The sequence below is a fragment of the Aspergillus stella-maris genome, assembly GCF_047715825.1.
Source record: "Aspergillus stella-maris strain CBS 113639 unplaced genomic scaffold BDV14scaffold_1, whole genome shotgun sequence".
Classification (NCBI taxonomy): domain Eukaryota; kingdom Fungi; phylum Ascomycota; class Eurotiomycetes; order Eurotiales; family Aspergillaceae; genus Aspergillus; species Aspergillus stella-maris.
Genome location: NW_027396795.1, coordinates 1,009,878 through 1,035,751, shown reverse-complemented (window position 1 = coordinate 1,035,751; position 25,874 = coordinate 1,009,878). Strand labels below are relative to the sequence as shown.

At 51.9% G+C, this 25,874-nt stretch overlaps 10 protein-coding genes across 10 annotated transcripts; 5 read left to right on the top strand and 5 right to left on the bottom strand.

The window, feature by feature from the left end:
- Positions 1-733: 733 nt before the first annotated feature.
- On the bottom strand, positions 734-2,285 carry BDV14DRAFT_206650 (general substrate transporter; the record flags this gene model as incomplete). The annotated part of the gene is made up of 1 exon (XM_073774947.1): positions 734-2,285. Exon 1 carries the CDS (start codon positions 2,267-2,269, stop codon positions 734-736), a length of 1,536 nt encoding a protein of 511 aa, XP_073633961.1. The 5' UTR covers positions 2,270-2,285.
- A 3,403-nt stretch (positions 2,286-5,688) lies between these two features.
- On the bottom strand, positions 5,689-6,213 carry BDV14DRAFT_194778 (uncharacterized protein; the record flags this gene model as incomplete). The annotated part of the gene is made up of 3 exons (XM_073772011.1): positions 5,689-5,849; positions 5,922-5,996; positions 6,117-6,213. 3 exons carry the CDS (start codon positions 6,211-6,213, stop codon positions 5,689-5,691), a joined length of 333 nt encoding a protein of 110 aa, XP_073633960.1.
- Positions 6,214-6,926: 713 nt separating this feature from the next.
- On the top strand, positions 6,927-8,059 carry BDV14DRAFT_5797 (uncharacterized protein). The gene is made up of 2 exons (XM_073777082.1): positions 6,927-7,105; positions 7,159-8,059. The coding sequence occupies exons 1-2, from the start codon at positions 6,991-6,993 to the stop codon at positions 7,758-7,760; spliced, it is 717 nt and encodes a 238-aa protein (XP_073633959.1). The 5' UTR covers positions 6,927-6,990; the 3' UTR covers positions 7,761-8,059.
- A 68-nt stretch (positions 8,060-8,127) lies between these two features.
- BDV14DRAFT_5812 (putative mannan endo-1,4-beta-mannosidase F) lies at positions 8,128-10,319 on the bottom strand. Its single transcript, XM_073777088.1, has 4 exons — positions 9,811-10,319; positions 9,039-9,758; positions 8,852-8,980; positions 8,128-8,794 (listed from the first exon to the last, which is right to left on the bottom strand). Exons 1-4 carry the CDS (start codon positions 9,971-9,973, stop codon positions 8,496-8,498), a joined length of 1,311 nt encoding a protein of 436 aa, XP_073633958.1. The 5' UTR covers positions 9,974-10,319; the 3' UTR covers positions 8,128-8,495.
- Positions 10,320-11,791: 1,472 nt separating this feature from the next.
- BDV14DRAFT_5799 (putative GAJ protein) lies at positions 11,792-12,849 on the top strand. The gene is made up of 2 exons (XM_073777085.1): positions 11,792-12,003; positions 12,068-12,849. The coding sequence occupies exons 1-2, from the start codon at positions 12,001-12,003 to the stop codon at positions 12,731-12,733; spliced, it is 669 nt and encodes a 222-aa protein (XP_073633957.1). The 5' UTR covers positions 11,792-12,000; the 3' UTR covers positions 12,734-12,849.
- Positions 12,850-13,989: 1,140 nt separating this feature from the next.
- Positions 13,990-16,368, top strand: rim8 (pH response protein PalF; the record flags this gene model as incomplete). The annotated part of the gene is made up of 2 exons (XM_073770841.1): positions 13,990-14,484; positions 14,542-16,368. The coding sequence occupies 2 exons, from the start codon at positions 13,990-13,992 to the stop codon at positions 16,366-16,368; spliced, it is 2,322 nt and encodes a 773-aa protein (XP_073633956.1).
- Positions 16,369-16,774: 406 nt separating this feature from the next.
- On the top strand, positions 16,775-17,530 carry BDV14DRAFT_194773 (putative secretory component protein shr3; the record flags this gene model as incomplete). The annotated part of the gene is made up of 2 exons (XM_073772010.1): positions 16,775-16,820; positions 16,974-17,530. The coding sequence occupies 2 exons, from the start codon at positions 16,775-16,777 to the stop codon at positions 17,528-17,530; spliced, it is 603 nt and encodes a 200-aa protein (XP_073633955.1).
- A 153-nt stretch (positions 17,531-17,683) lies between these two features.
- BDV14DRAFT_5774 (uncharacterized protein) lies at positions 17,684-19,105 on the bottom strand. Its single transcript, XM_073777070.1, has one exon. It carries the CDS (start codon positions 18,968-18,970, stop codon positions 17,837-17,839), a length of 1,134 nt encoding a protein of 377 aa, XP_073633954.1. The 5' UTR covers positions 18,971-19,105; the 3' UTR covers positions 17,684-17,836.
- Positions 19,106-21,131: 2,026 nt separating this feature from the next.
- On the top strand, positions 21,132-22,083 carry BDV14DRAFT_5778 (uncharacterized protein). Its single transcript, XM_073777073.1, has 2 exons — positions 21,132-21,971; positions 22,047-22,083. Exon 1 carries the CDS (start codon positions 21,252-21,254, stop codon positions 21,732-21,734), a length of 483 nt encoding a protein of 160 aa, XP_073633953.1. The 5' UTR covers positions 21,132-21,251; the 3' UTR covers positions 21,735-21,971; positions 22,047-22,083.
- A 1,488-nt stretch (positions 22,084-23,571) lies between these two features.
- BDV14DRAFT_162435 (uncharacterized protein) lies at positions 23,572-24,703 on the bottom strand. The gene has a single exon (XM_073766887.1). It carries the CDS (start codon positions 24,472-24,474, stop codon positions 23,788-23,790), a length of 687 nt encoding a protein of 228 aa, XP_073633952.1. The 5' UTR covers positions 24,475-24,703; the 3' UTR covers positions 23,572-23,787.
- Positions 24,704-25,874: the final 1,171 nt, after the last annotated feature.

Below are 25,874 nucleotides of genomic sequence, written 5' to 3'. Positions count from 1 at the left end.
AGAGCCCTCCAAGCTATGGAAGCGTGCCTGGCCTGCAATAGTCCGCGCCGTTGATATACCGTTTTGGACCTCGGGTAGTTGAACATACTACCAGCGCAGCCCTACCATAGGTCCTCAAACTGAGAATGTGGTTCGAGATGTAGCCGTTAGAAGAACTTGACCAGAAACAGCCCACTACTCATGCTCCACAATCACATCCACAGATTCCTGCAAGGAACGTATTAACCGCCCTCCTCGCATCGAAATAACTAAACATCTCCCGATCGGTATTCAATTTCGCAACGCGGCCCCATAAGCGCGGATCCTAACCTCCACGGGCAGCGCTAGGTTATAACCCGTTGGAGCGGACCGATGAATCTCGCCAAATTGCAACGTTGATGACGCGGACGGGAGTCCGGTGTAATTGACGAATCTGGCGTCATTTACGAGGTGTAGATAGATGCAGAGCAACGCCAGTCTTCAAATTACCATTGCGGTCTTTGGTACTTATTTCCTCCGTCAATGCAGGCCGACGTGACCGCGAACTGACTGCGACGTGAGATGGGTCATAGTTTCGGTGATCTGGATTAATGGAGTTCAAATTCTATGGGAGTCACAGAGCTTATATGTGCACCGAGGATGCGCAACAAAAGTGGGATCTATTCAATCATCATATCCGAAGCTAGTTATACTCATGAACAACGTAACATAAATTGGGCAACAAGATGTAGCCCATCATCAAGGCCGGTCTCTATCAAGCCATCTCAATCTGCTCCTCGACAACCCCCTTCTTCTGCACCACGGCACCCTCCGCATCCGGAAAAACATAAGTCGCCCACTCACGCACAGGAACCCTATCCTGGAACAACCTCTCAATCTCCGCATTCGTGCGACCCTTCGTCTCACCAACGCAAAACCAAGAGTAAGCAAGCAGGAAGAGCGTCGTGCCACCGTACACGAATCCAATCATGGGGCCTAGGTTACCATCGTAGTATATGTAGGGGCTTGTAAAGACCATCAGCCATACCGTGACGAAGAACACGCCCATCGCGCAGGAGGTAATCTTGTTTCTGTTGCGCCCGACGGACATTTCCGAGGCAATGGAGTACGAGAGTGTGCCGATGGAGAAGTTGTAAAAGATTATGTTTATGTATGCGAGGACGACGATGCCGATTCCAATGCCGCGCGTGAATGTGCCCTCTGACGAGCGGGTGACGCCTAATCCACCGACGATGATCAGCGAGACGAGAATGCCGATTGAGCAGACGATAAGATTCATGCGACGACTGATCTTGTTGCCAAAGATAACCGCAATAGCGACGGTGATAATTTGCAGCACGTAGATAATGGTGTTAATAGTGAACGGATCGGCAACACCAATGCTCTGAGCAAAGACAACACCGTACGTATACCAGAACTGAATGCCGTTGATCTGCTGCACGAACATCGCGCCGCAGGCGTAGAAGAGCTTGCGGCGCTCGACAGGGTCCGTGATGAGTGAGGCCCATGTTGCATCGGCGGCTTGCTCGCGCTCTTGCTGGACTGCGGTTTCGATGGCTTGGATGTCCTCGCTGGGGTCGTAGGACTTGTTGCTGGCGTTGATGCGAATGAGTGACTTTAGGGCTTTGTCGCGCTTGTCCTTGGTCATGTACCATACTGGACTTTCTGGGGTAAAGGGGAGACACAGGAGCATGACACCGGGAAGCACGACGAGGAGACACATGGGGATGCGGTAGGACTGGGAGCTCTCAATGCTTTGTGTTCCCTGGTTGACGCAGGCACCGACGAGTTGAGAGATGGACTGCATAAACTGGAAGCACATGAGGGCGGGACCGCGGATGGCGGAGGGCGCAACCTCGCCGATGTAGATCAGACAGGTGGCTGTAAACTGTCCGACACCGAGACCAATGAGGACACGACCGACGTAGAAGACTGGGTGTGAGCCGAAGGAGCAAGCCTGCACGATGGCACCGGCAATAATGCAGAGGGACGCCGAAAGAAAGACAGCGCGGCGGCCGAGGGCTTCATTGATGGGAGCTGCGATGAGGGCACCCACTAGCTCGCCTACGTAGATAATGCTTGCTGAGAGGGAGAGGAAGGTTGTGCCTAGGGAGTAGGATCCATCTGCGTCTTGCTGGCCATAGTCCTTTGCAAACCAGGGCATACCCTGAATACCAGTATAGTAGATAGTGTCATAACCGTAGCAGAGGGCACCAATGGCTGCTACCAGGCAGTAGGCAATTGCCAACCGGTTCGCCTTCCAGTCGACGTTGAGTTGTAGGCCGCCCATGTTGACAGGGTGGAAGAAGATGTAGAAATGCAAAGAGAAAAGAGACACTGAGTCCAAAACCTAGTTGACTGTGGCTACCTTTTATACCCCGCCCTCAGTAGGGAAAAGATCCCCCGTAGAAGATCTCCACGGGGTGAACAAACAGTGGAATAGGGAAGTCACCCGAGTACGGGGGCCCTCGTTCAGTCAATGGCCATTGTCCGCCACCCGCCAAGGCAATACGAGTCGGTCACAGACCGATTCTCGGACAGAAAGAGACAATGAGGGGAGAAATCTGGGGATGGACTCGGGCAGAGTCCGGGGTCACCATCCCGAAGATACCCCAAATGGCTGCATTTGATACGCTGGCGCACCGATAGCGGGCAAGAAACCGGGCCGGCTTTTGGATCAACGGGCAGTGCAGCAGTAGAAAACCGGTACAACCCCCAAGGAAAAGTTAATTGCCCCCGCTGCCCAGGCCGACAATTCGGTTGCTGCTGCAGTTGGCTTGGCGGTGCCCTTGGGGCCAAGATCGTTCGGTCAGCCTGGCAAAGCTTCCTACTCGGCATCCCATCAATCGGCATCTCGTCTTGGTGATCCTTCTGTAATTCTTCTAAGACCTTATTTTTTTGCCAGTTCATTTCGTCCAAATGTCTCGCTGCTTCTGCACAGGGCAGATGTTGCCAAGCCCCAAGCCAAGACTTAGCGGAGCCCTATGCCAAGGACCACCCCCTCCTCATTCGCACGTTGCTCCGATGAATAGCCGGACTAGACCTTCTGGAACTTGCCAAGGGGTCGCGAGTAGTCTCAACGTGAGTACTTTCGAGGTTCCAGGTACGTACGCCACGCCCGCTATGTGAAAAGGGCATATTGAGCCGAGGACTGGGTGTTGGGATAACTTGGCATCGTCACCGCGTCTTGAGCGTGAGCCTGCGAGGCGTCTGTTGCCTTAGTAGTACGAGAATTTAGCGGACCCAACACAGGCTCGTACTATTCCGATGCTGAGACATTCCTCGGAACAAGGGTGGCCATTCTCGCGGATGCTAAGTCTAGCCAGTGATCTATGCCGCACTAGAGAGTCTGGTAGGGAAACAAGACTAAACAGATATTATTGCTTTTCTGAAGGGCCGGGATCTATGGGGGTACCGGCGGTTGTTCTCCCATTTCAACCTCACCTAATCCTGCTGGCGCTTCTCTAAGGTGAGATATACAACTCACCAAATCTGCCGACCTTGTACAACGATCTTGCAGACACTTCTTAAGCCCTGAGGTTTAATACTCCATATCCAAAAACCATTGTTTTTGGCAGCTGGATTTGAAAGAATTTGGAGAGATGGTTGGCTCCGTTGTCTTTGACGTCCCTTACTGCCGGTCGAACTAGACGGAGTAAAACTAAATCTTTTCCTACTTTTCAAGATGCACAGCTCTCGGTTTCTCTCTCATAACCCCCAAACGCAAGTGGCCGAGAAGCATTGTAACGAAGAATACGCGTTAGCGAGCCGATAGTGCAGTGAAGGCAGGAGATATTTGATTCTCAAATCGTGCTTTCACTGACCAGGATATAGGACGTCTAATGGGCTTGTCATCCGGGGTCTGTGGAGATACCGTTCAGGTATAACCTGGTACAGCTCTTTCAATGCTGTGTGTGAGTAGGGCACATCCTATGACTAATGGCAAGTCCACTCCAGGCGGAAAAGGGCAGTATCCTAATCATGAAAGGGAGTAGAGACGTTTTGCACCGTATCTAAGAGGAGAGATTTCGCTTTATCAAGTTTAGCGTGGTGTATTGGTGGTTTCTATAGGTTCTAGTAGAAGTTGATAAAGTGGGTATTTTGTGTTTCTCTCATGAAATCTCAAGCGCCTTATCTCGGAAGTCAGAGCGTTTGGAACCAATCATGAGTTTGTTGATATTTGCGGTGGAATGGCGTCGTACTTGTAGCGGACTCTGCACGCCACCGAGGAAGGGTCTTGTGGAGGTGGCCGTGCCCATTCTCATTTTTAGAGAAGAGAACTCCACGTGGAGTCATAGAAAACAAAGACTGTAGAAGGCAGTGTAGGAATTGACCGTGTGTACTCACAGAGGAAGGCTGCTAGCCTAGTTGCATAGAAGTGATCAAACTGGAGTGGCAGGGGAGAAATGCGTGCAGAACTCATGCCATGATACCAGTGCCAGATACTTAGTCTGTGATATACACTGTTAAGATGTGAAATAAAGACCTTAACTTACCTCAAGCAATTGACTTACCTCTAGCAAAGGTGGCCAACACCGCAGCAGTCCTTGCCCCAGTCCCTCTACCCTCAGAACAAGATCCCTCACCCAAACGCTCATTTTGCTCCTACATCAGAGACACAGACACTCGCCGCAAGACTCCGGACAAACACCACCTCCTACCGAGGTCGACATCTCAATCCATTCAATCGAACATACTCCAGACGAGCAGAAGCACCGCGCCCAGGTGGTCTTGTCCTGCTGGGGACAGGGGTCAAGATGGAACTACCCTAGGGTTCTGACACAATACCAATATTGGGAACACTCCGCAGGACAAAGTCCAGTAAGCCTACAAGACCCATCTTCGCGCCTGCCTGGCGCCGTATGGAATCTACTTGTGATATGATAGCAGGTCTGGCGTAGCGGTAATTTTGTTTATTAGAAATGTGTCTAACTACTACGAGATCTGTAGCTTAATTGCCCGGAAAGACAGTCAGATGGCTCACAGAGCAAACACCATAAACCAAAGGTTCGCAGATCAAACAGTGTCATCTCCTTAGCGACCAAGCATCACAATTCAGCAATGAAGGCCATCGCAGTCCTGACAATGGTGTTTCTACCCGGTACTGCACTCGCGGTAGGATCCCCCTTTTCATCCCCCTTCGCTCATTTCACCCTGTAGACAGAGTTGCGCACCACGACCTCACTGACTTGAGAGCACATGCATCATCAGACAATTCTAGCAGTCCCTGTTCTTGACTGGGAATCTCACCGAGATTGGCCAGTTGCGCGGCCCAGTGTATGGCTCTTCTGTGTTCTGTCTGTTTTTCTCACAGCCCTGGTTCTCTACGCATCGAGATTCTGGTTTCTAGGAACGGCTTGGGGGAGGACACGGAGGGGTTTTCAGTTATTAGTGGGGATGCGTCATATCGACTCCTTGATTGTCTTCTTCTACGTCGACATGATTATCGCCGTCACGTCGATGGGAATAACAGTCCTGCAGTCGAACAGGTACAGGGACCCCAACCAGGTACTGGGGCTGGTTAGGATCACATATAGCTCTTAGCAGACCAAACGTACTGAATTACTGCAGTTCAACAAGATAATTACACATATTAGCCGTCACACGATCAGTCCTTTGCCAATCTGCATACAGTCTCCCTATTATCGCGACCAGCTCTTACATACTCGCTCAATAAGATCACCTATGTTGCAGGTCACTCATCCCCCGTCAAACACTGACTCTCGTTTCTCCGTCCACGCAGTTTCTCCGCCAGAAAGTCATCGGCCATATTGTCACCACAACACCCAATGGCCAGCTCCCATCTGCATAGCCATGGTTGTCCCCGACCATCCAGCACTGGCCGTTCAAGCCGCCGGCCATACTAACAGCTGCAATCAAGGCAGGAGGCGTTAGACTAGAAGGCCCGATAATCACTATTTGAAGACATGAACATGACTTACAGTCCGCAAAGTAGTCACAGAATCTCTCTGCAGCCGTGTTCTCGGGTGAGAAGTCGATGCGGCGGTGGGTCATGCCTGCTTCGTGTCAGACGTCGAGGAAGCGTGCGTTGACGAGGCAGTCGTTTTTTGGGGGCCTAATAGGGCCAATATGGATTCCTCTGTAGGTTTGATGAGAGATGTGATAAATGTACGAACCATCTTGAGGGACGGGAGCAGCGACGGGCTCAGGGACCGGTTTGGCAGCTGAACCTGCAGCGAGGGCAAGGGGCAGTGTAATAGTAAGACCAACCATTTTGCTGTTTAAGTAAGTGTTTGTTATGCTTGAGAGTCTGTTGAGTTTGTTGATGATGGTGCTCGAATTTTCTGCTTCCAACTGGCCCATTTTTATATTCATTCCAACGAAGTAATGGCACTTCAGTCGCACCAAAGTAAATATAGTTTCGTCATGTTGAGGTCTCCAAAATAGAAACAAAATGATGTCTCATCACATAGTTCCATACACATCTCGCAAGCTCTCAACACGCTGCCAGTCGCAAGTATTTGGATCTTCATTTTCACACGTACGCCAAGTAGTATAGCGGTTGAATTCCACCACTGTATGTTTGTTGGGCAATATAGCCAAGCCACGGATTTCTCGCCACTCAAAAAGAAGATGGTCCCTTGCATGGATCTAAGCCACTGCATTACAATTCCAATTTTCCAAGGACCCTGCAGCTTCCCATGCGAGACGCAAGCTTGCGAGCTGTGTACTTGACAGCCCCCAAGCCACAAAGTCCGAAGGCTACGGAGATGGGAGATCAGGCGTGCACCGTACCTCCCATCATACTTGTCAGGATCTCTTGTTCTGTTGCCGAGAAGTGATATTCGAAGTATGTGCAATAAGTAGGGTTGTACCGCTGTAGTATGGGCAACGATCACGTGCATGTATCGGGGACAATCACGTGGTGGAAATACCCACTGGAGCTCCGCCGATCTTCAAGTTTTTTGCGGAGAACAACCTGAATTCATCCACCCATTTTTGCGATGGAGGCTCCTTCTTGTCGCTATTCGACAGGATGATCTCAAGGCCATGGCCTCCCAAAATACACGCTTCCTAGGAAAAGTTCCAACTCACTCAAAACACAATGACACCGCGCCAGAAAAGCAGCGCAAGCGCAGAGCGAACCTCTACGATGCCGTAGCTGGTGAGTACATCTTTTAACACGTTCCGAGGATCTCACTAACAATTTCATAACAGGCCGCATAAACTCCCACGGCTTCATCCCCTCAACCCCCTACGCCTCTAAATACCGCGACACCGCCTCCTCAAGCACGCTCCCCATCCCGCCCGAAGAAGTCCTCTTCCGCCGAAAGGGCATGCCAACGCGCTACGAAGAAACAGATACATATTTCGCGCACGAGTCTCTCCCTCCCACGCAATCATTACCCTCCTCTGACCTCCTCGAGTCCATCCACGCATACACATCCGATTTCTATGATCAAGCTGTTGGACCAGCCGGGCGGGCAAATAATTACAGCATGAATGGGAATGCGCTGATGTTTATGGGTGTGTTGCTCGAGGAATTAGCGAGGGAGGGACTAGGTGAGACGGGTGATATGGCGCTTGTTGAGGGGGATACGTTGTCTACGGATGATGAATCTAGTGCGCTGGGTGCGAGGTTGAGGAGTAGGAGGGGGAGGAAGAGGGCTAACAGTGGGGTTAGTAGCTCTTATGTGAGTTCTGGCGAAGATTTGGACACGGTTGTGAAGAGGAAGAGGAGGGTTAAGAGGCCAAGGTTCATGAGGAGGGCGTCGACTACGGATGTTGAGACGGAATTTGAAGGGAGAGGGAGACTATGAGAAGTCAAATGAGGCTATCTAGGTCGTTGATCGCGCGTCCTGGGACGAGATTCTACGCCGAACACAGGGACTACAAGGATCTGGCGAGCTTTTCCTGGAGTACCCAAATCACTTTTAGCCAAGCAACTGGTTCGCCGCATTCGCCCTAGGCTTCAAGGTTACTGTTTCGCCGACTCAGGAGACCAACTCAGCATGGAAAGCATCTTTGGCGGTCGCTCCTGCCTTCGGTGTATGTTTTAATTAGGCAGGTGCGCCATGTGTGTGCAGGGTCGTGCCTTCCTCGAGACGAGATTACTCCCATGTTTCCTTCGGGAAGGCACCCTTGACCTGGCCCGATCGCCCCTTCCTGGCGTGGTGTGCAGTACTTCCCGCCAGTCTAGGCACTCTAGTCGAGGCGGAAAGCAAGTATTGCCTGCTAGTCAATTATCCAGCCGTGACTTGCAATTTGGTAGTCGGATGATAGTCGGGCAGGGAATCCTTGGGATGAGACTTCTGGGCGTGCTCTCCGGATAGGGTCGCAAGAGGGAATCAAGATGAGGGCGACGGTGTAAGGAAAATGGGACTTAGCTACCGAGTCTATGAATATCCCATGTTTTCATGACCCAGCCGGGCGAACAAGATAACTTCAGTGTACGCAAGATACATATGATAAATACACCAAGAGGAGTTCAAAGCATAAGGCGTACTTCCAAGCCTCACAATCACAGCCCCATCTCATTCAAACAAAGAGCTACTCTACCTCGCCTCAATCCTCTCAATATGCTCCTCAACCATACAAACCCACTCCTCAGACCCATAATATATCGTATTCCCATCATTATGAGTCTGCCCGGTACTAAGCGTATCGCCCCACTGCCAGAACAAGTCACCCGCGATACCCGTGGTGCTGACGGCTGTAATTTGCCAGGGGACCTCAATCACGCAGTGGTCTGAGGGCGCGCCGTACTCTTCAAATAGGCATGGTTTGCCGGCGGCTGCGCAGGCTGCGCCGTGGGTTTCGGCCCAGAGGTTGCCCCAGTCATAGGATGTTCCCCCTACAAACGAATATTAGGGATGTGGCATGGTAGATGAAACAGAGAGGGCATACGTACAGCTACCAGGGTAAAGATGGAAAGTGCCAAAGTCAATGGTATCGATTGCGAGATTCGCGGCAAAGTCGAGACCCTCGCCAAAAGCAAATGGGTAACTACCGTCGGAGCCCTCCTCTAACCCGAAGCCCTCTTTGAAAACATGTATTAGCTCGACTGGGCTTCGGCATCAAGGGAAAGGGTGCCTTACCATCACCAATGGCAACCATGTGCAGCGGGTCGAGAGACTTAATATACGCACTCGTATCCGAAATCCAGTCATACAGAATCGACGTGTCGCAGCCATTGCAGCGCGGCTCATTAGCCAGTTCCCAGGCAAAGATAGCAGGAGAGTCAATGAAGCGGGACATGACTGCTTCAATGTAGGTATAGTACGCAGCCTGGATATCAGGGTTGGTATACCAGTCCGTCTTGGTGGTCCCGCCATACGCATTCAGATAAGCCGTCATGCCACCATAATCGTCCCAATTGTTGACGAAGTTAATAATTAGCTTGATACCGCGCTGCTCGGCTGAGCTGACTACTGCGTCCAAACGCTGCAGTCCATACTCTCCTGTGTTGATAGTGGAGACGCCATTCTCGTGCTTCTGGAACCAGACTTGGCCTGTTGATGGCTCAACGTTGACGTCGTTGAAGCCCCAAATGCGGAGGATCTTGTGGCCAGATTCTGCGATGTGGTCTAGTACAAGATCGACATCCGCGTCGTTGGTGAGCATGCTGATCCAGTATGAGTTGGAGCCGGCGAAGTAGTCTGTGACACCATCGATAGTAAAGTTGAGTCCGTTGGCTGACGGGAAGTCTGTGGACGTTGGAACAGAGGTTGTAGTCGTAGTGGTGGTTGTTGTGACCGTTGTCGTAGTTGTCGTGCTTGTAGTCGTTGTTAGGGTCGTTGACGTCGAGCTGGCAGTGCCTGATCTCTCCTGGTCAATGACCTGAATATAGTACAGCTGAGAGTTACACACCCGGAACGCACTGGCTATACCACTCGCTTTGGGCCACACAAGTATACCCAGAGACACAGGTCGTCGGACCGGACCAGTTGTTTCCTCCGCATTGCTGGTACGCGCCACTTTGCGCAGCGGCAGCACCTGCTAGAGCGATGAGAGAGATTGTCTGTTGTCTCATTTCGGTGATTAAACTCAGAGCGAGCAGCGTTGGTGAGGAGACAAATCCATCTTTTTCGTCCTTTCAACTGCGCATTCATATATACATGCGCCAACTTCTGTATCCGTTACTATCTTGGACCTCCGCGGCAGATTTGACTGATTTGCCAATAAGGAGAATGCACCTGCATCGCCCGTGCCATATTCAGGTACCCAGGTTCTTGACTGCATTAGTGCAGATGTAGAAGAGCCAAGATACTGCGGGCAGCTTCGGTTCAATGAGGGGCGCAAGCATATTGAAAGTATCTGACCACCATCTTTATGCGATTCAACTGGATTTATATGTTGATTCATGGGGAAATGTGGGGAGATTGATTTGGGTGGCGCCCTGCCAAGGTCATGGTCATTTGGATATATATCCGTGCTCGTTGGGGAATAGTGTCGAGTTGTCCGCTGACATTTTCACGTAGATTGTCATTACTTCTTCGCAAAAAATCAGATTTTACGATACTCACTAACGTAGGGACCCTCCGTTAAAACAGGACGAGGGAAATCGAGGAGGCCGCCGTGGTTCGCACCAGTCTGGCCGAAGTGAACCCGGTAGTGGCGGCCAAGGCTATTCTTCACAGCAACTCCTTGAACTCATGTCAAAACCCCATATCCCTCAAAAAACCCGTGGCGAAAGTCTGAGTGATGAGTATGTTTCTAGACATACAGCTCCGGAACCCGTCTTGGGGTCGTGCTATTCGAGAATGTCGCGAACAGGTGATTGAACCGATTCAGCACCTCGACCTTTCGACGTCTCGCCAAAGTGCAGCAAAGTATAAAAAAGACCCAATAAGTCTATGCATTGCTTGCGGAAACGATAGGCAAAATTTGATTGCAATAACTGTCTGTCCGGGACCTCGGCTTTGACCGTATCGGAGAATCCCACCACCTGGTGTGCGGCCCATACTCGTTTGCTGGCCTATCCTCAGTTGCTATCAACCTTTTAGCGCCTGTAGTATAGAAGCTTCGTGGTATAAACTGACAGTGACTGACTGTATGTCGCCTCGATTTGAAGCCTAGGTTGACCTAGAGCCGTAGTGCATATCTCAAGACCTTTTGTTTAAGCTCGGACATTTCCGATCACACTGACTAGTGTCGTAATGCCTTTTGTGTATCTTCCTAACTCATTGATGAAGCATTGTATTGTCATCCGTCATAGCGGCCCATCTGATCCTTATCATGGTTGTGGTGGGGTGAAGACAAGCTAGCCCATTACCCTGATAGCAGGCTCTCGAATCTTGCGGTTGTGAAAATTCGCTAGCATTTCCCTGCACTTGACGACTTGACGTGCAACGCACTGGTGCCTAGCAGGCAGCAGGTAATGTAAGGTCTGAAGCAAGATCCTTGTAGCTGCAGACTGATGGGGCATCGGCAACCCAGGGTCCCCGCTCTTTGTCGATTATCGAGGCCAGCACGTTGTCCATCGCCAAATCAAAAGCCCTGATATCGGAATCACTCGGGACTGGACCATGACCGGAAATTTTGGCGGAATACCTTTCGGTGATTAGATTTTTCGACAAGGATCGCCTGCAAAGGTGAGGTTCTGACCGGCTTTGGGTCGGTGTTAAAACTCGTGAGGGTTGTCCGTGGCTGAGTTTCTTGTCAATCTGTGAAGAAGTAGCTATTTAGCCATGAGAGGTATCAAGCCTCTAGAAATGTAATGGAGTTAGACAGGGGCTTCCAGTTGAGGTAAAGGAGTCGATGTAGGATTAGAGTAGAGTGTTGTAGACGAGTACCCTACTGAGGAGCCGCCCATCGCCAAGTCCTGCACTTACCACAAACACAAACAACCCATCTCAACACCACAGCATTTACTCTCTACATTCGCTAAGACACTCCACTTCTTACAGTCCGGCCTTTGTTGGGCCTCATCTTGTCTGAACCTTTGCAAATTTACACCTCATTTACTCGTTTTGTTCTCGTGACTCCCCACTCAGCTACAGTCAACAGGTCACAAAGTCAAGAGGAAACAAGCTCGGACTTCTCCGGCTATACAGCGCTATGGTAAGTTTCATATCAGAAACTGAAAGCGTCATAGCTCATGAACTGATAACGTCGCTGAATATAGCCTCCGAAACTCTCCAAGAGTGCCAAGCAAGGCTTGATTGTTTCACACCTCCGCTCCACACGAACCTGCCATACCTTGAAAGATCTGGAGAAAATGCTACCATCGGTAGCCTCGATCAACGGCATCCAAGTCAAAGACTATATCCAGGAACTGACAGATGATGGCAAGATCCGCGTGGAGAAGATCGGCAGCGGCAACTGGTACTGGTGTTTTGGTGGGGATGAGAAAAAGGAACGGGACAGGCAGTTGACTCAGCTTCGGAAGGATGTGGACCGCGTACGCGCGAGCTGCAAGCGAGCCCAAACGGATCTGGCCGTGCGCAAGCAGGAAAGAGACAAAGAGGTGGACCTTAGGGGTGCTGCTGGTGAAGAGGAATGGGAAGGGCTCATGGAGAGGAAGAAGGCGTTGGAGCTGGAGAGGAATCGCCTCCAGGCTGAATGGATGGCTGTCTCTACGACTGGGGAGGGTAAGGGTGTTGGGCAGATGAGGGAGGAGATTGATGAGTGTCGCGAGCGGGCGCAGACGTGGACGGACAATATCTACGTGCTGGAGGAGTATGTCCGCAAGCTGACTGGCGGAGATCGAGAGGTGATGCAGGCAGTGCAGAGGGAATGCTACGGGGACGAGTATGTGGAGGGGGAAGGGCTGCGAGAATTGGTCTGGTAGAGCGAGTTAATATAAGTCGCTGCCTGCACGAGTCAAGACGAGTCTATTGCGAGGCTAGCGACGCTGGACTGGTTGAGTGCAGGCAATGGTCGCTATCTATCTAGCGGTGTCGCCATATTACCCAATAGCTGGGGTAATCGCCGGAGAAGTCGGATACGAGAGTCTGGACGAGATTACAGTCGAATAGAAAAGCAAAAAGGCGATGCTGATCGCTGTCAAGCCCCCTCAACTGCAAGAGTAGGCTGCTGCTAAGAGTTACTCCGTCACGAGAGTGGAGGCGCCGAGCTGGACCCAACCTGCCCAAGAGAAGCTTGACTGCCACCACGCCAATTCCACTGGCCTTTCCCCTTCTCCGCCTGCTTATCGCGAACTCTTCTTCTCTCCCTCTCCCGACCCCCGAACTCCCCCCATCTCCCCTGCTTCGCCATTTCGCGCGTCTTTCCTCCTCCCTTTCGCGTCTCTACTCTCGAGTCTGCTGCCTATTCTTCCTGCAGCTTGACGTTCTCGACCCGCGCCCTCTCCCCGATCTGACCTGTCGACGACACGTTTCTCCGTCTGTTTCCGACGCTTCAGTTCAGCCCCCCTCTTTGCCGCATCTCGACCCTCGTCCACTGTCCCGGTACCGGCTTTCTATATATATATATACACAATATCCCTCGCAATTCCAGCAGGGAAATTCGCAGCTATTCTCGAACGCCAACTGGTTGACGCCCGTGTGAAATGATGCCGACCTGTCGTCTCGACTCCTGATTCCCTAACGCCTTCCCTCCCGGCCCCGTGCATTCCTCCCCACCTCTTTGCCGGTTACCTACTGCGTGCAACAACACATTCTACGCCGAATCTCCATTCGCAATTTGGGCGAGCCTGGCCTGGACTGCGCAGAAGCAAGGCCTCGAAGTGCAATTTCGCGTCTGTCCCCAGAGTTTATTTGTGATCAGATTGCTGGTTTGCGCCCGACGGCCAGATTGGGTCCGACTGTCGGTGGATTGTTGAAACGGAGAATTTCGACCTGCATCGCCCTCCATTCCTCCTCCCTTCCGCGCTCTTGTTTCCTGTCTCCAGAGACCCCTTGCCTCATCGTGCTATCGCTGCGCCAGCATAGGTCTCTTGTCGCCTGACTGAATTCACCCGAGCACTGTTCGCCGAGGGATCCCCTTCCTACGTCGTCCATACCTCGATTTGTCCCACTCCGCTATTTTCTCCGTTTACACATCTATTGCTTGCTTCTTGAGATATTGTGAGGGCTCCGCTGTTTGATGGACAGGGCGGGGTGTTCATATGTCATGTCCGTCAATCCTTTTCCCTCTCAACCCTCTTCCTCGCCGATCGGTCGGAATCGCTCTTCTCTTCTGTCCAAATTCCGCTCTCAGCTTGGGCAACGGAATCGCAGCATATCCGATTTTTACATTGAGCCCGACGATCCTTGGCGCTCTTATTTTCCCGGTGACGCGATCAAGGGAACAGTGGTCCTAACTGTTGTCCGCCCTATTCGCGTTACACATTTGGTTATATCTTTGCATGGAATTGTCAAGGTATTCAAGAATAATGTACCGGCCGGTGAAGCCCCTCCGGACATCGGATCCTTGGGTCCTGGGCGCGGGCGCCGAGGCAGCGAGTATTTGGGCGATGGTGTTGCGACTTTGTTTGAGGATGAGGTGGTTCTCTGCGGAGAAGGTCGTCTCAAAGAAGGGATTTACAAGTTCCGCTTTGAAATGTCCTTCCCTCCGTACGCGCTGCCGAGCAGCATTTCCGTACGTGATTTATTCTCTGGCTTGGCCTTGGATCATCTTTGCTAACGTCATATGTAGTTCGAGAGAGGCTCCATCTCTTACATGCTTACGTCCACCCTAACAAAGCCAACAACCATGAACCCGACTGTGTCATGTCGAAGACGCCTCAACTTATCAGAAAATATTGATATTGCGAGCTTTCCAGCACCAAAGGCCCGGATAGTGACTCTTGAGCCCGTTTCTAAGCGCTCAAAACCAAAGGGCAAGACCAAGACGCCGGCCCCCGACGTGCCGGACTCCGTTTCATTAGAGCCGTATTCGACGACTAATGGAGTTGCTGCTTCAGAGAATCGTCCTCCACTTAGTCCAGCACCCAGCAATGTCAGCTCATCTAGTCGGCTCAGCAACAGCAGTCAAAGTTTTCAGATCGTGACGGATCCTGGTTCGGCTGCTAGTAGCGGTGCTCGCAACGGCGAACCTAAGAGCGGTACTCCTGCCGCGGTGGATGGAAAAATTGTTGCCAAGGCTGAAGTTCTGCGCGCTGGGGTGCTCCCCGGTGATACGTTACCCATAAAGATTACCATTAATCATTCGAAACCAGTGCACAGCGCGCACGGTATTATCATCACTTTATACCGATCAGGTCGTATTGACCTTCACCCGGATATCCCAGTGGGATCCACTTCGAATGGCAAGAAACCAGTCTACGAGGACTACTACCCTCGATCTCGAACAGGTCTGGGTGGTCTCACAATCGGTACTGCTCGCGCCAGCAGCGTCTTTCGCAAAGACCTAACACAGACGTTTGCGCCACTAATTGTTGATCCAAGAACCCTGACAGCTGATATCAAGACCTCGATTCGCATACCCGAAGACGCCTTTCCGACAATTACTCGAACGCCTGGCAACATGATTAACTTTCGATATTATGTCGAGGTGGTTGTCGACCTTCGCGGCAAGTTGACATCTCCAGAGCGATTCTTGCCGCGCTTCAACCTTGTCTCGTCTGGTCGCAACTTTTCTACGAGCGGAAAAGTAGTAGACCCCACTGATTCGAACGGAAATGCAATCACAGCCAATTGGGGTGGAAACATCCTGGATACGGACCAAATTCGTCGTGAGAAAGGCGTTGTTGCGGTAGCTTTTGAAGTGGTTATAGGCACAAAAGACACCCAGCGCCGGAAGAGCGAAGCTCAGCGTACATCTTCAACCGCAGAAGGCTCTGACATTCAAGAAGCCACCGAAAATCCTGCTGATGGCGAGTATTGGGGCCCGGACCCTCACCACACACCCGGTGCCGATTCAGAATATCCTCCGCAGGCATATGAGGCGTATGGCCCAGATTATACACATTGGCCTGATCACACAGAGCCATCGCATCAAGAGCAGTATCCCTTCCCGCCCCAGGTGGTTCCTAGTCCACAACAGGATGAACCGGTGGATGAGAAAGCAAGATTGCGCCGCGCAGAAGAGACGCTTTTGCCTAGTCAACCGCCAGGCGACGATCCTGGACCTTCATTAGCGGCCGAGGCGTCAATGCCTACTGCTCCTGTGCTATTGGAAGATGACCGTCTGAACGACTACCATCATTTACCAACGCCGCCGATAAATGGCGTGAATGGAAGGTCTCCAGCGTTAATGTCAGCCGAGTCTGTCCAGACAGTGGTTGCGGGAAGCAGTTCAACACCTATTGCTGAGCCTTCAAGACCCCCTGGAGAGGATAAACAAGAGTTAGAGCGCCAGCGACTGATGATGGAAGCCAGCGCGCCCAGTGATCCGGACGCACCTCCTACTGAGCGAACGGGCGATGGACCCAGCGCGCCTGTCTTCCATGACGATGACGACCAGCAGCTTGTTGGCGGAGCAGCAAACGGAGATGAGCTCCTGCCACAGTACCAACGATGATACACGATTGTCTATCTCGTCGACTTGATTTGTTATGTATGCATTGCGATTGGGATTCAGCGGAGATACCACATTTGTTCTATTTACTGAATTATTACGACATTTTGAGCAGCTGTAGCCAGCTACTGTACTACCTACAACTGACTTTACCGTCAATCAACAAATACCAGAGAAATGTTTAGTAAAGACAAGTCTGTAAGCGGCTGCTGCCTAGCCCCTCGAGCTGTAGCACAGAATCAAGCCGAGAAGGCGCGCGGGCGGGCTTGGCGTCGAGCGCCTCGAACCAGACACTTTTCCACTTCTTACTCTGTCTCTCCCCTCAGCCCAGTCTCCCTCTCAACCCCCTTCTTCCGTTTCTTTGCGCTGTCGCCTCTCCTCTCCTTTGTTCTCTATAGAAACCGCAACAATGACGCTTCGCTATGGGTCCTTTGCGACCTTCCTGATTGTCTGCCGTACGTACCCATCCATGCCGCTCAGCACAGACTACCTACCCCTACCCCTACCCCTACGCCCCATCCAGTACCAGCGATCGCAACAAGCACAGCGCACCTCGAATCGCGCACGCCACCATTTCAAGAACTATGACCGCTGACAAGAAAATCCAGCAACCTCCTTCTTTTTAGGAATAATCTTCTCCCTCTTCCCCTATGACTACCCGATCCTCTGGTCCACCTCCCCAACCGTCTCAAGCAGCTACGACAGTCTCGAAACCCACCTGCGCCTCCTGCACGCCTCACCCCCCCTAATCCCTCGAATCCTGCACATCGTGATCTTCCTGGGCCTCGCGGGGCTCATAATGAAGTTATGGCGGCCCTCAGAATCAAACATGCTCTTTGACGGCGCGAGTCTGGTCCTCTACGCGTGCGGAATCACAATCTACGTTGCGAATATTGTCAAGGGGTTGAGACTTGCTAGTGGTGGTGTCTATGGGGCTGAGCTGGCGAAGGATCAGGAGGAGGCGGGGCAGATTTTGGGGAGGGAGGATAGTCTTAAGGTTTTGAGCGCGAGTAATACCATTTTGGCGCTTGTGCTTGTTGGTGTGCTTGTTTTGCAGGCGGGTCAGTGGTATGCGGAAAGGAAGGATGCGCAGGAGGATGAGTCGTTTGCTGCTGGGAAGGGGGAGGGGAAGAAGAGTGCCGCTTCGAAGAAGAAGTCGAACTAGAGGGTCTGTTGGAATGTGATGAGGGTTATTGTTATGCCTCGGGTATTGATAGGGCAGAGTAGGGCAGGTAGGGTAGAGGGAAAGAAGACAACATTTGGTATCTACTTGATTTGTTCTATGTACATGAGACTGTCGACTCGATAATGCTGCTGCTGATGATAATGTTTTATTGGGAACATGGTGGTCATGTCAAAATGCTGTCGGGGGAATCATGCGGCGCTTGCTGGGCGCGGTTATATAAAGAGATGATGAAGCCAAAAGAATAATGCTGGGACATAAGAAACGTAACGCGGTCGTGGTTCATGGTCACATATGGAGTTCGGGGCTGAAGGAAAACGGACTCCGAGGTAGGTCTGGTGACCGCGGGCTCAGAGCCTTTGCAAAGAGATCCTCGCCAGAGTCGGAGACGGAGCTGGATGTGGGCACATGTCCGCCCATTGAGGCGAACCCGCTGCTGAAGCCAACATTTTGTTGCGCTTGAAGTGACTCCGGAGGGTAGTGAGCAACTGTCTTGACGGACTCTGACGCGGGGTTGGAAGTGGGGTTGGACCGCGGCGCAGATGCAGGTGGCTGAATGCTGTGGAATGAATTGAAGGAGGACATGGCGACGTCAGGAGATTGCGGGGAAAGCAGGTGGGATCCTGGACTGGTCAGATACAATGGAGCAGTAGTTGCGCATGACCGCTTACCTTCTGCCGAGGAGAGCTCCCGCTGGCTCGTCTGAAGCTTGAGGCCTCGTAGCTTCTCTCCAAGCTTTCCCCCGGTGCTGGGCGATACTGGAGTCGCAGGTCCCATTGGATAGTTCGGATCTTGGTTCTGGATCGATTGCTTCTGCGCATCCGGTCCCAAGCCAAAGTTGGCCTCAATCCACTCTTTCTCTTGTAGCGCCATGTGAAGGGCAACTCCTTCAACGTTGTTCAGCGATTCCTCACGGATCTCCTTGTCCAGCACCTGCACCCGCTTCTTCGCCCAGATGGTATGCAAAACTCCTTTCTTGCCGGCGGACCGGCCATCTGCACCGAGCTCTGGTGGAAAGATAGCGGGAAGCGGGTTGAGTTGTATGGGGTTCGGTTTCTCGGAGGTGGCGGAGGAGGATTTCGGCGGGTTATATGACAGGGTCACGGCGGGCGGGATGGTGACATGCGGGGGAAGCAAAAAGTACAATCGTCGGGTGTTGCTGCCAGTCTTCTCGTCGGCTGGAAGGATGGCCTTCTTGCCCTCCCACTCCACGTGCCATGAACCACCGGAGGGGAACGAAGACCGACTCCAGTCATCATCTTCCCACTCAATCATCAGAATCTTGGTGCCATCGTTTCCCTTGCCCGCCTCAAATTCGAAGCGGGCTAGAGCGGTGATGGACAGACTGCCGCCACCACCGCGGGGAGTCTCGAGAGAAGCAAAATCGCTATCGGGAGTAAAGGGAGTCGGTAACTGCGCCATAATGCAGGTTGATAAGGGAGGGGGGGGGGCGGAAGGGGAAGAAGAAAAGAAAAGAAAACGGGGCCTTTCTAGAATAGGAAAGATGCTAGAACAGTGCACTCGGATCAGGGGCGGGTTGCGCTGAGAGAAGGCTGCTGCATCTGAAGGAGTTGGCAGCGAGGAATAGCAGTCGAAGAGGGAGGAAAGAGGAGGGGAGGCAATCACGGGACTTGAAGCATCCTGGACTGGCTGGAGGGACTTCTGGCCTGGCCACTGTGTTTGGTTGATGTGATGGCTGCTGTTGTTATTTATGGATCCTCACCTTGTGTTCTAATTTTAGCTAGAGCTCTTGGCACTCTCCGGCTGCATCAACTTATCTCTACAAATAACTCTGCCTCGCTCAGTCGGCCTCTTTTGCAGTCCAGTTTCGCGCATTCATCGCTCCCGAACATGATCACCTGGAGACCGATTCAACGTCTATGTTTTGAACACCATTTTTCACGGTCAAAGAATTAGCCTGGCTTCGCCTTGCGTGGCGGTGAACCGACAAAGACGGGCTCGCCGGAGCGTCATACTAGTTTCAGTCAACCTTGTCAGCCTGGACACAGATGGAAAAATGCCTAATGGAAGACACGGGATGAATGCTTGGATGGTCTACCGCAACCGTCGCGTCGAACAATCATGAGGCTCAACCGTTCTCCGGATATGGTCACTATTCCCGGCCTCATCCGGCACCACAATCGCAGCATCGACCATTCGAGACTTCGAGGCTGAAAGACGGAAGGGACATCTCGGATTGGATACTATTTGTATCGCCGCCGTGCTTGTACCACCATGTTGCCTAGTTGCCCAACTGCCCTTGGCCCCCGCCGCAAGACAGGCGCTGCTGCCTGGCTATGACCAACCTCAATATGGTTCAGCTTCGATGTGTTTGACCTCGGATGAGAGATCTCGTACTGAATTGAGGACGCCTGGTTACCAGGTAATTACCTGCAAGGACATGTTTTGTCCTTGATACCGCTTATCCATGCCGATTGGACCACTTTTGGCATCGGTAAGCGCCTGTTGAACAATCACAACTTGGCCGATGAGGCGTCTGCGAATGAGATCAAGCTATTGTGTGCAGAAGCTGACATGCCTGCTTCTAGACGTACTTTAACTCGACAATATCCCCGGTGCCAGCTCTAAAATATCAACTGCTGACGAACCGCCGGACGCTTGACAGGAGATATAATCACCTATTGGCTGGGGGGTATTTTTGAGCTGCCAACTGCTGACCATTCAGCTTCTACTCATGTGCCTCTGACGTGACATGACTACAGTATTCCCTGCCTTGCAAGGGCTCCTGATTGGTTGAATGACGTGTTGGGTTCGATCGGAGCGCCCATCAACAATGGCATTCCCTAGAACTTCCTTCAAATACAAGTATATTTGCTTTGAAGATCCTCGGCACCTCATCACTTGGCCTACAGGATGAATTTGACTTGAGCAAGTACCGTGTCCCAAATGGTTGCTCCTACTTCATACCCCTCTTTGGAGCTGCATCCATGCAAGCCGTATCGCGGATGGTAATACCCAAACCATACCGAATTGCAGCGAACTTTGACTACAAAGTCACACCTCCGCATCAGGTGTGGGTGATATCCCTCGCTTTGCCCCTCACCTTGCGAGACATCTGTACGATCACTGCATCCATTGCATCCACAGTAGCGCGGGGTATGGTGAATCCAGACTTGTCCATGGCCTAGTACCTCACGAGAAAGGCAGGATACCCGGAGCAGCAGGATTACCCGTCGTAAAGGTGTATTACAGTCAGACTCTGCAGAAACCTGACCATGCTGTAGCGGCCACTTGTGCGCAATCGCACCTCCACCCGAATGCCATGCTAGATGGATCGCCGGGGCAGGCCCGCGTTCTGCCTGCTTGACGGGGTTGGAGACCTTGCAGAGCTGGGCTAGGGTATGCGATTACGGCGTCAATATAGCTAGCCTGAGTGTGATGAGGTGCATCTGCATGAAACCTTGCTGGATCCTTCACACTCGATGCAAAGTCGAGTCTCATCTGCGGAGCCCGTCCCGGCGGCTGTTCTGCAGGCTTTCTTCACAACAGCATATTCGATATATGAGCAGATCAGCAAGATCAGCTAGCTGGGGTAATTGCGCGCCATCACATTAACTAATCTATCCCACAACTTGGTAATCTTGTCCAGCCGCCCCAGCATAGGAATCCAAGACACATCTCGTCTTCGTCTGCCAGTAGTGCGTTCGCAGTCAACTCCCAGCCTGCGCAGGTCGACTCGAGAATGCCATCCTTTAGCGCCCACCTTCCTCAAATGCACATCAATACCCACGCACCCTCCACTGCGTCATCCAATGACAGAAACCATAGAAAGGAGAATATCCAAAGAGGGGGAGCAGCATTAATGATCAAGACACCAGCGGTGGTCTACACCCAAAGCGGAATAGCGCCGGCGCTTAACTGCAGGTGCCACGATGCCCATTGTCCTGGATGCAACGTGATTGGTCGATCTCTGCCACCCAGGGCTGATGGAGGGGGTTCTGTCAATTATTCACAGCCTGAATGTCTGAGGATGTTCAATAGGAGAATTGAGTGTGTGGCATTATGGCCGAATAATTGGCGTGATATCTCCCGCGCGATCAGGTACCTGTGTCTTGACTTTCAGTGCCTGCTGTATGGCCCATACGCTCGGTCGGTCCCTGAACTCAAGCACTTACCACCAGATCTCCATCTCCAGACCGGACCCAAACTGCCAACTGGTCAGTGACTAGTAAGAGTAGCGGGCGGACCCAGACGGGACGGGACTACTCCCAGCAACATGGAAAGTTGAAAGGCTCGCCGTGGCCATGGGTGGGTTTAGCACCGGGTTGTTATTTTTGGCTGAAACAACCCTACGCACCCCTATCACATTCCCATCCCCATCCCAAACCGCTCTGAATCAATCACGACGCCGCAACTCGAAACCAGTTTGAAATTGGCAGGGCGTCCGTCTCATTCTCAGCTGGTATGTGCCAGCAATCTATCTGATGAAGATCGAATGTTCGTTGAAACGCTCATACATACTCTGTACTTGTCTTAGAGTCGACGGACATACCGCCCGAGCAAGAAACACCTCCATCCAGCGCGCCTAACCTGCGCCAATCACAATACAAACAGATCATGATCATGTTCCCAGTTCCCACATGCTATACAAACTAACAAGAACTACCGAAGCAGGAAGACATAGCCGGTATCCTTGCTTCTTCCTCTAGCCTCGTGGCAGGTAATCTTGAAGAGTAACAGGTAAAGATCAACAGGTTAGGTAAAAACGATCCGGATTAGAATTCAGTCAAGATTAAGCACACCCTCCCCATCGGCTTTCGTGGAGACTACTCCGTTCAATAATGGAGAATGGAGACTTTAGTTGGTGAGTGTGATGTTCCGGCACACAGGAAACTTTGGAGAGAGTGGGTGATCGCGAAGTTTATTTCGTATTGTATGTATCTGGATTACAAATTTACAAGGATATATTACGGGCGCTTGCGATGGGGGGTTGCAAGCTACCAGGTACTACCAGTAATATAGGTAAGTAGTCGGGTGATTGTATACTTGAGCAAGTATGATCTGCCCATGTGCTAGGTGTGGTCACTGCTGCTGATGACAATGCTATCTTATGTTCCTGAGTAGGGCTATTCTGGCTGTTTATACGATTATGGAATGTTGTACGACAGACTTGACTATATTTAGGCTTCCACATTCAATGAAGTCTACAGAACCCGCCAACAAAGAAGAAAATATAACCACTTCCCTCCATAACTTACCCTCATACAGTGTATCCAGAGTCAAAGACCAAAAAGATATCCTCGCGACAATCTGATTCCATAATTCCCGACCGAATATCCCCGATATACCTACCTAATGTACCTAACTTACTAGATGACTGATGACATACACCGACCAACACCGACCAACACCGAACCCCCCCTCCCCCCGGAACCCATTTCTTTGTTCTCCCATCGCACATCCAACACATCACCCTATCACCTCTTGCTCCTTGCCCTCGCCACGCGATCCACGTTTCCTGATCACTTAGTGATTACCGCATGATCACCGATCCCTTATCCACCTCGGCACTAGACCAGGAACTTTCCTGCCGATGGGGGCGATGAAGGATTGCCCCTGCATCTTGCTTTGATCACAGTGGCAGTGTGTTTACCTACCTTACTGATCAATGACCATAAGGCTTGTGGAACGTGAGAATGGTTGTTACGTATTTTTTATTCTTCTGTGTGCTGGCCGGGGCATCCGATAGGGTTCCGTTGTTTACTCTGGGTTGTGGGCTGGAGGCTATACGAGGGATAGGTAGGTAGGTAGAATGATTCGGATGGTGTGGTGGGGAGGCAACTGGCGGGGTCAGTCAGCTGTTGCTTGTGGCTTGTGTCTTCGGTGACAGGTGAGATTCGATTCAGTTGAGCTGGAGCTCTAGGTTTTGGTTCTGTCAAAGAGGGCGCTTACTTGATGCCTTGTTCCAGGCTGCCGGCATCCGCTGCCTACGGCGTACTTCCAAGAGTAAGACGGAGGTTTGAGACCCTAAAAGACAAAGGAAAGTAGCAGCAAAGAGCACGAGTGAAATGATGTTTTAGCGCTCGGCGCTAGAGGTTATTTCTAGATTACTATTCACTTATAGAGAAGATATAGACATATGAGAAAATAAGGGACCGAAGATTTCCTGCGCTGAAGTAACAGCATTCCGTAACTCCACACACCAGATCGACAGTAAGACGCCCGAGAAATAGACAAAAGCCGAGACCCAATAGTAAAAGTAGAAGGAAAAGAAATGATCACTTGGAGTCGTCACTGTCGTGGCTGTGTTTTCTTCGCTTGCCTTTCGGCGGCGCGTCCAGTTCGGTTGTCTTGTAGGTAATGGTATGCGTGATGACATGCTTCACACTCATCTTGTGGTTGGTGGTTCGAGGAGCGGCGCTTCGAGGAGGGTCAAGGTAGCGCATCCTCCAGTCAATAGGTGAGTATGGAGTGCGAGCGATGGTAGCGCTGCGTGGGCCGGCGCTTCGAGGCCCGGCGCTTCTGAGTGGCTCCGCCGACGTAGGCGAGTGCCGCAGTGCCGGCGGGATGCGCAGACGGCGCAAATTGCTCAGCTCTCTTCGAGCATGGTGAGGTGGTGGCGCAAGAGGAGTTGGCGGTGGTAGTGAGGTTGTCGCTGACCGTGCAGGCTCGTTGAAGTTGAAGGCGCCGCTGACTGCGCTTGATGGTTGTGATCGCGCAGAGTGGAGGTTGTGTCGGTCGAACCTGATCTTGGAGAAGTCTACCCCCTCTGCACTGTCAGGGCTCGAGAATATGGGCGTGAAGGCCTTCAGGAACTCTGTGTAGGCGGCAGGAGGAGTGATAGGCGTTGACGAGCTGTCCCCGTTCCTTCCAGAGCCAGCGCTCGAATCTGTGTGGTATTCGGAGGGGAATGTGATGTTGCTGGGCGTCTTGAGAGGAGGGAGGACTGGCTTAATGGAAGGCATCTTGCTTGGCGGGTTGTAGGGTGGTGGTGATGTAACGAAGGTAGGTGTCCCAGTGTAGGCGCTGAAGTATACCGGACGTGGAAGTATGCGAAGGAGAGTATAGACCACACAATGAGAGCGGGGGGTCAGAGGAGGAGGAAGAGCAAGATGAGAGAGAGGGACAGAGATGCAGGAGGGTAGAAGGCTGGACGGTGACTCCTTGGGCCTCTCACTGAACGAGAGAAGAGAGGGGAGGAGGGTGGGAGAGGGCGAGCGGAGGACTGGATTTATTTATTGAACGAGGGCGCCAAACGGTGGTGACTTCACTGCTTGTTTTGTGACCGTCACGCCGTTTGATACGCTGCTGTTACCGCCCCGGTACCGATCTGTGTAACGTCTCCCGTGTCAGTGTCACGCCCTAACCGGAATGGGCTAGAGCCATCACCCTTAGCTCGAGAGTGCGCGGCTGTAGAGACTCTGTCCCTCTGAACACCAACACTCTCGGCCACTTCACTGGCTACTGGCGGGACTCTGGAGACTTGTTATGGACTGGACTCACCGGTCTGCAAGTTGAGCTTGGAGTTCTACTGCTGTTGATCGCCAATTGCCGGTTGCAGGTGCTGTCTGTTTGGCTGCTCTGCCAATCACACTCATCAACAGAATAAGTGATGAAGCTAGGGAACCGAATCACTCCTGGAGATCTCAATATCAACGGGCGTCAATCGTCTTTTTATATCTCGGACCTCAAGGGTCTTGAAGAACGGAGATGAGGTCCGCTTGTCAGTGTCAATCCCTCGCGCGACCCAGCAATTCCAACAAGCTTGAAACTAGATCCTCCCGGTTGTCGCGACCTCTGGGGCCAAACACTCATTCATAGGCCAATTCCCCTTTTCCTGTCCCAGTCCAACTCTGCTCCTCCACTCTCGGACAACCGACTTGGGCTCCTTCTCTCCTATCAGCCATTCAGATGTCAATCATCTCCTGACTCTTGCGGTACGCGGTCTGTTGCCGCGCATGTCTTTCTGCCCCAGCTTCCAATCTCAAGCCACACCAGCGATGCCGCCTTTCCAAGATCCTCTGTTGGCACTTGGAACGCCGAGCAAGCAATGCTAGACTGCCGTTGGCTTCTTGGATTCCATACTTGTTCTAGCTTCGGCGGTTGGGGCTGCCCACGGCTCGACCGCTCCTTTTGGGTGGTCCCGTCCAGATGGGGCTTCTTATCCGTAAATTGGTCGGGCGGCTATATCCATGCTCAGCGCTTACAACCTGCCTATCTGAACACATCACCCACGAATGATCAGCTCCAATACATGTTGGAATGAGGAGTTGCTCTGATGTTGCCATGCAACAACCCACCTTGCAGAGATTTGCATTTCTGCAGCGCTCGCTCCCTGCTCTCCTCCACCTATCACACCCGCGTC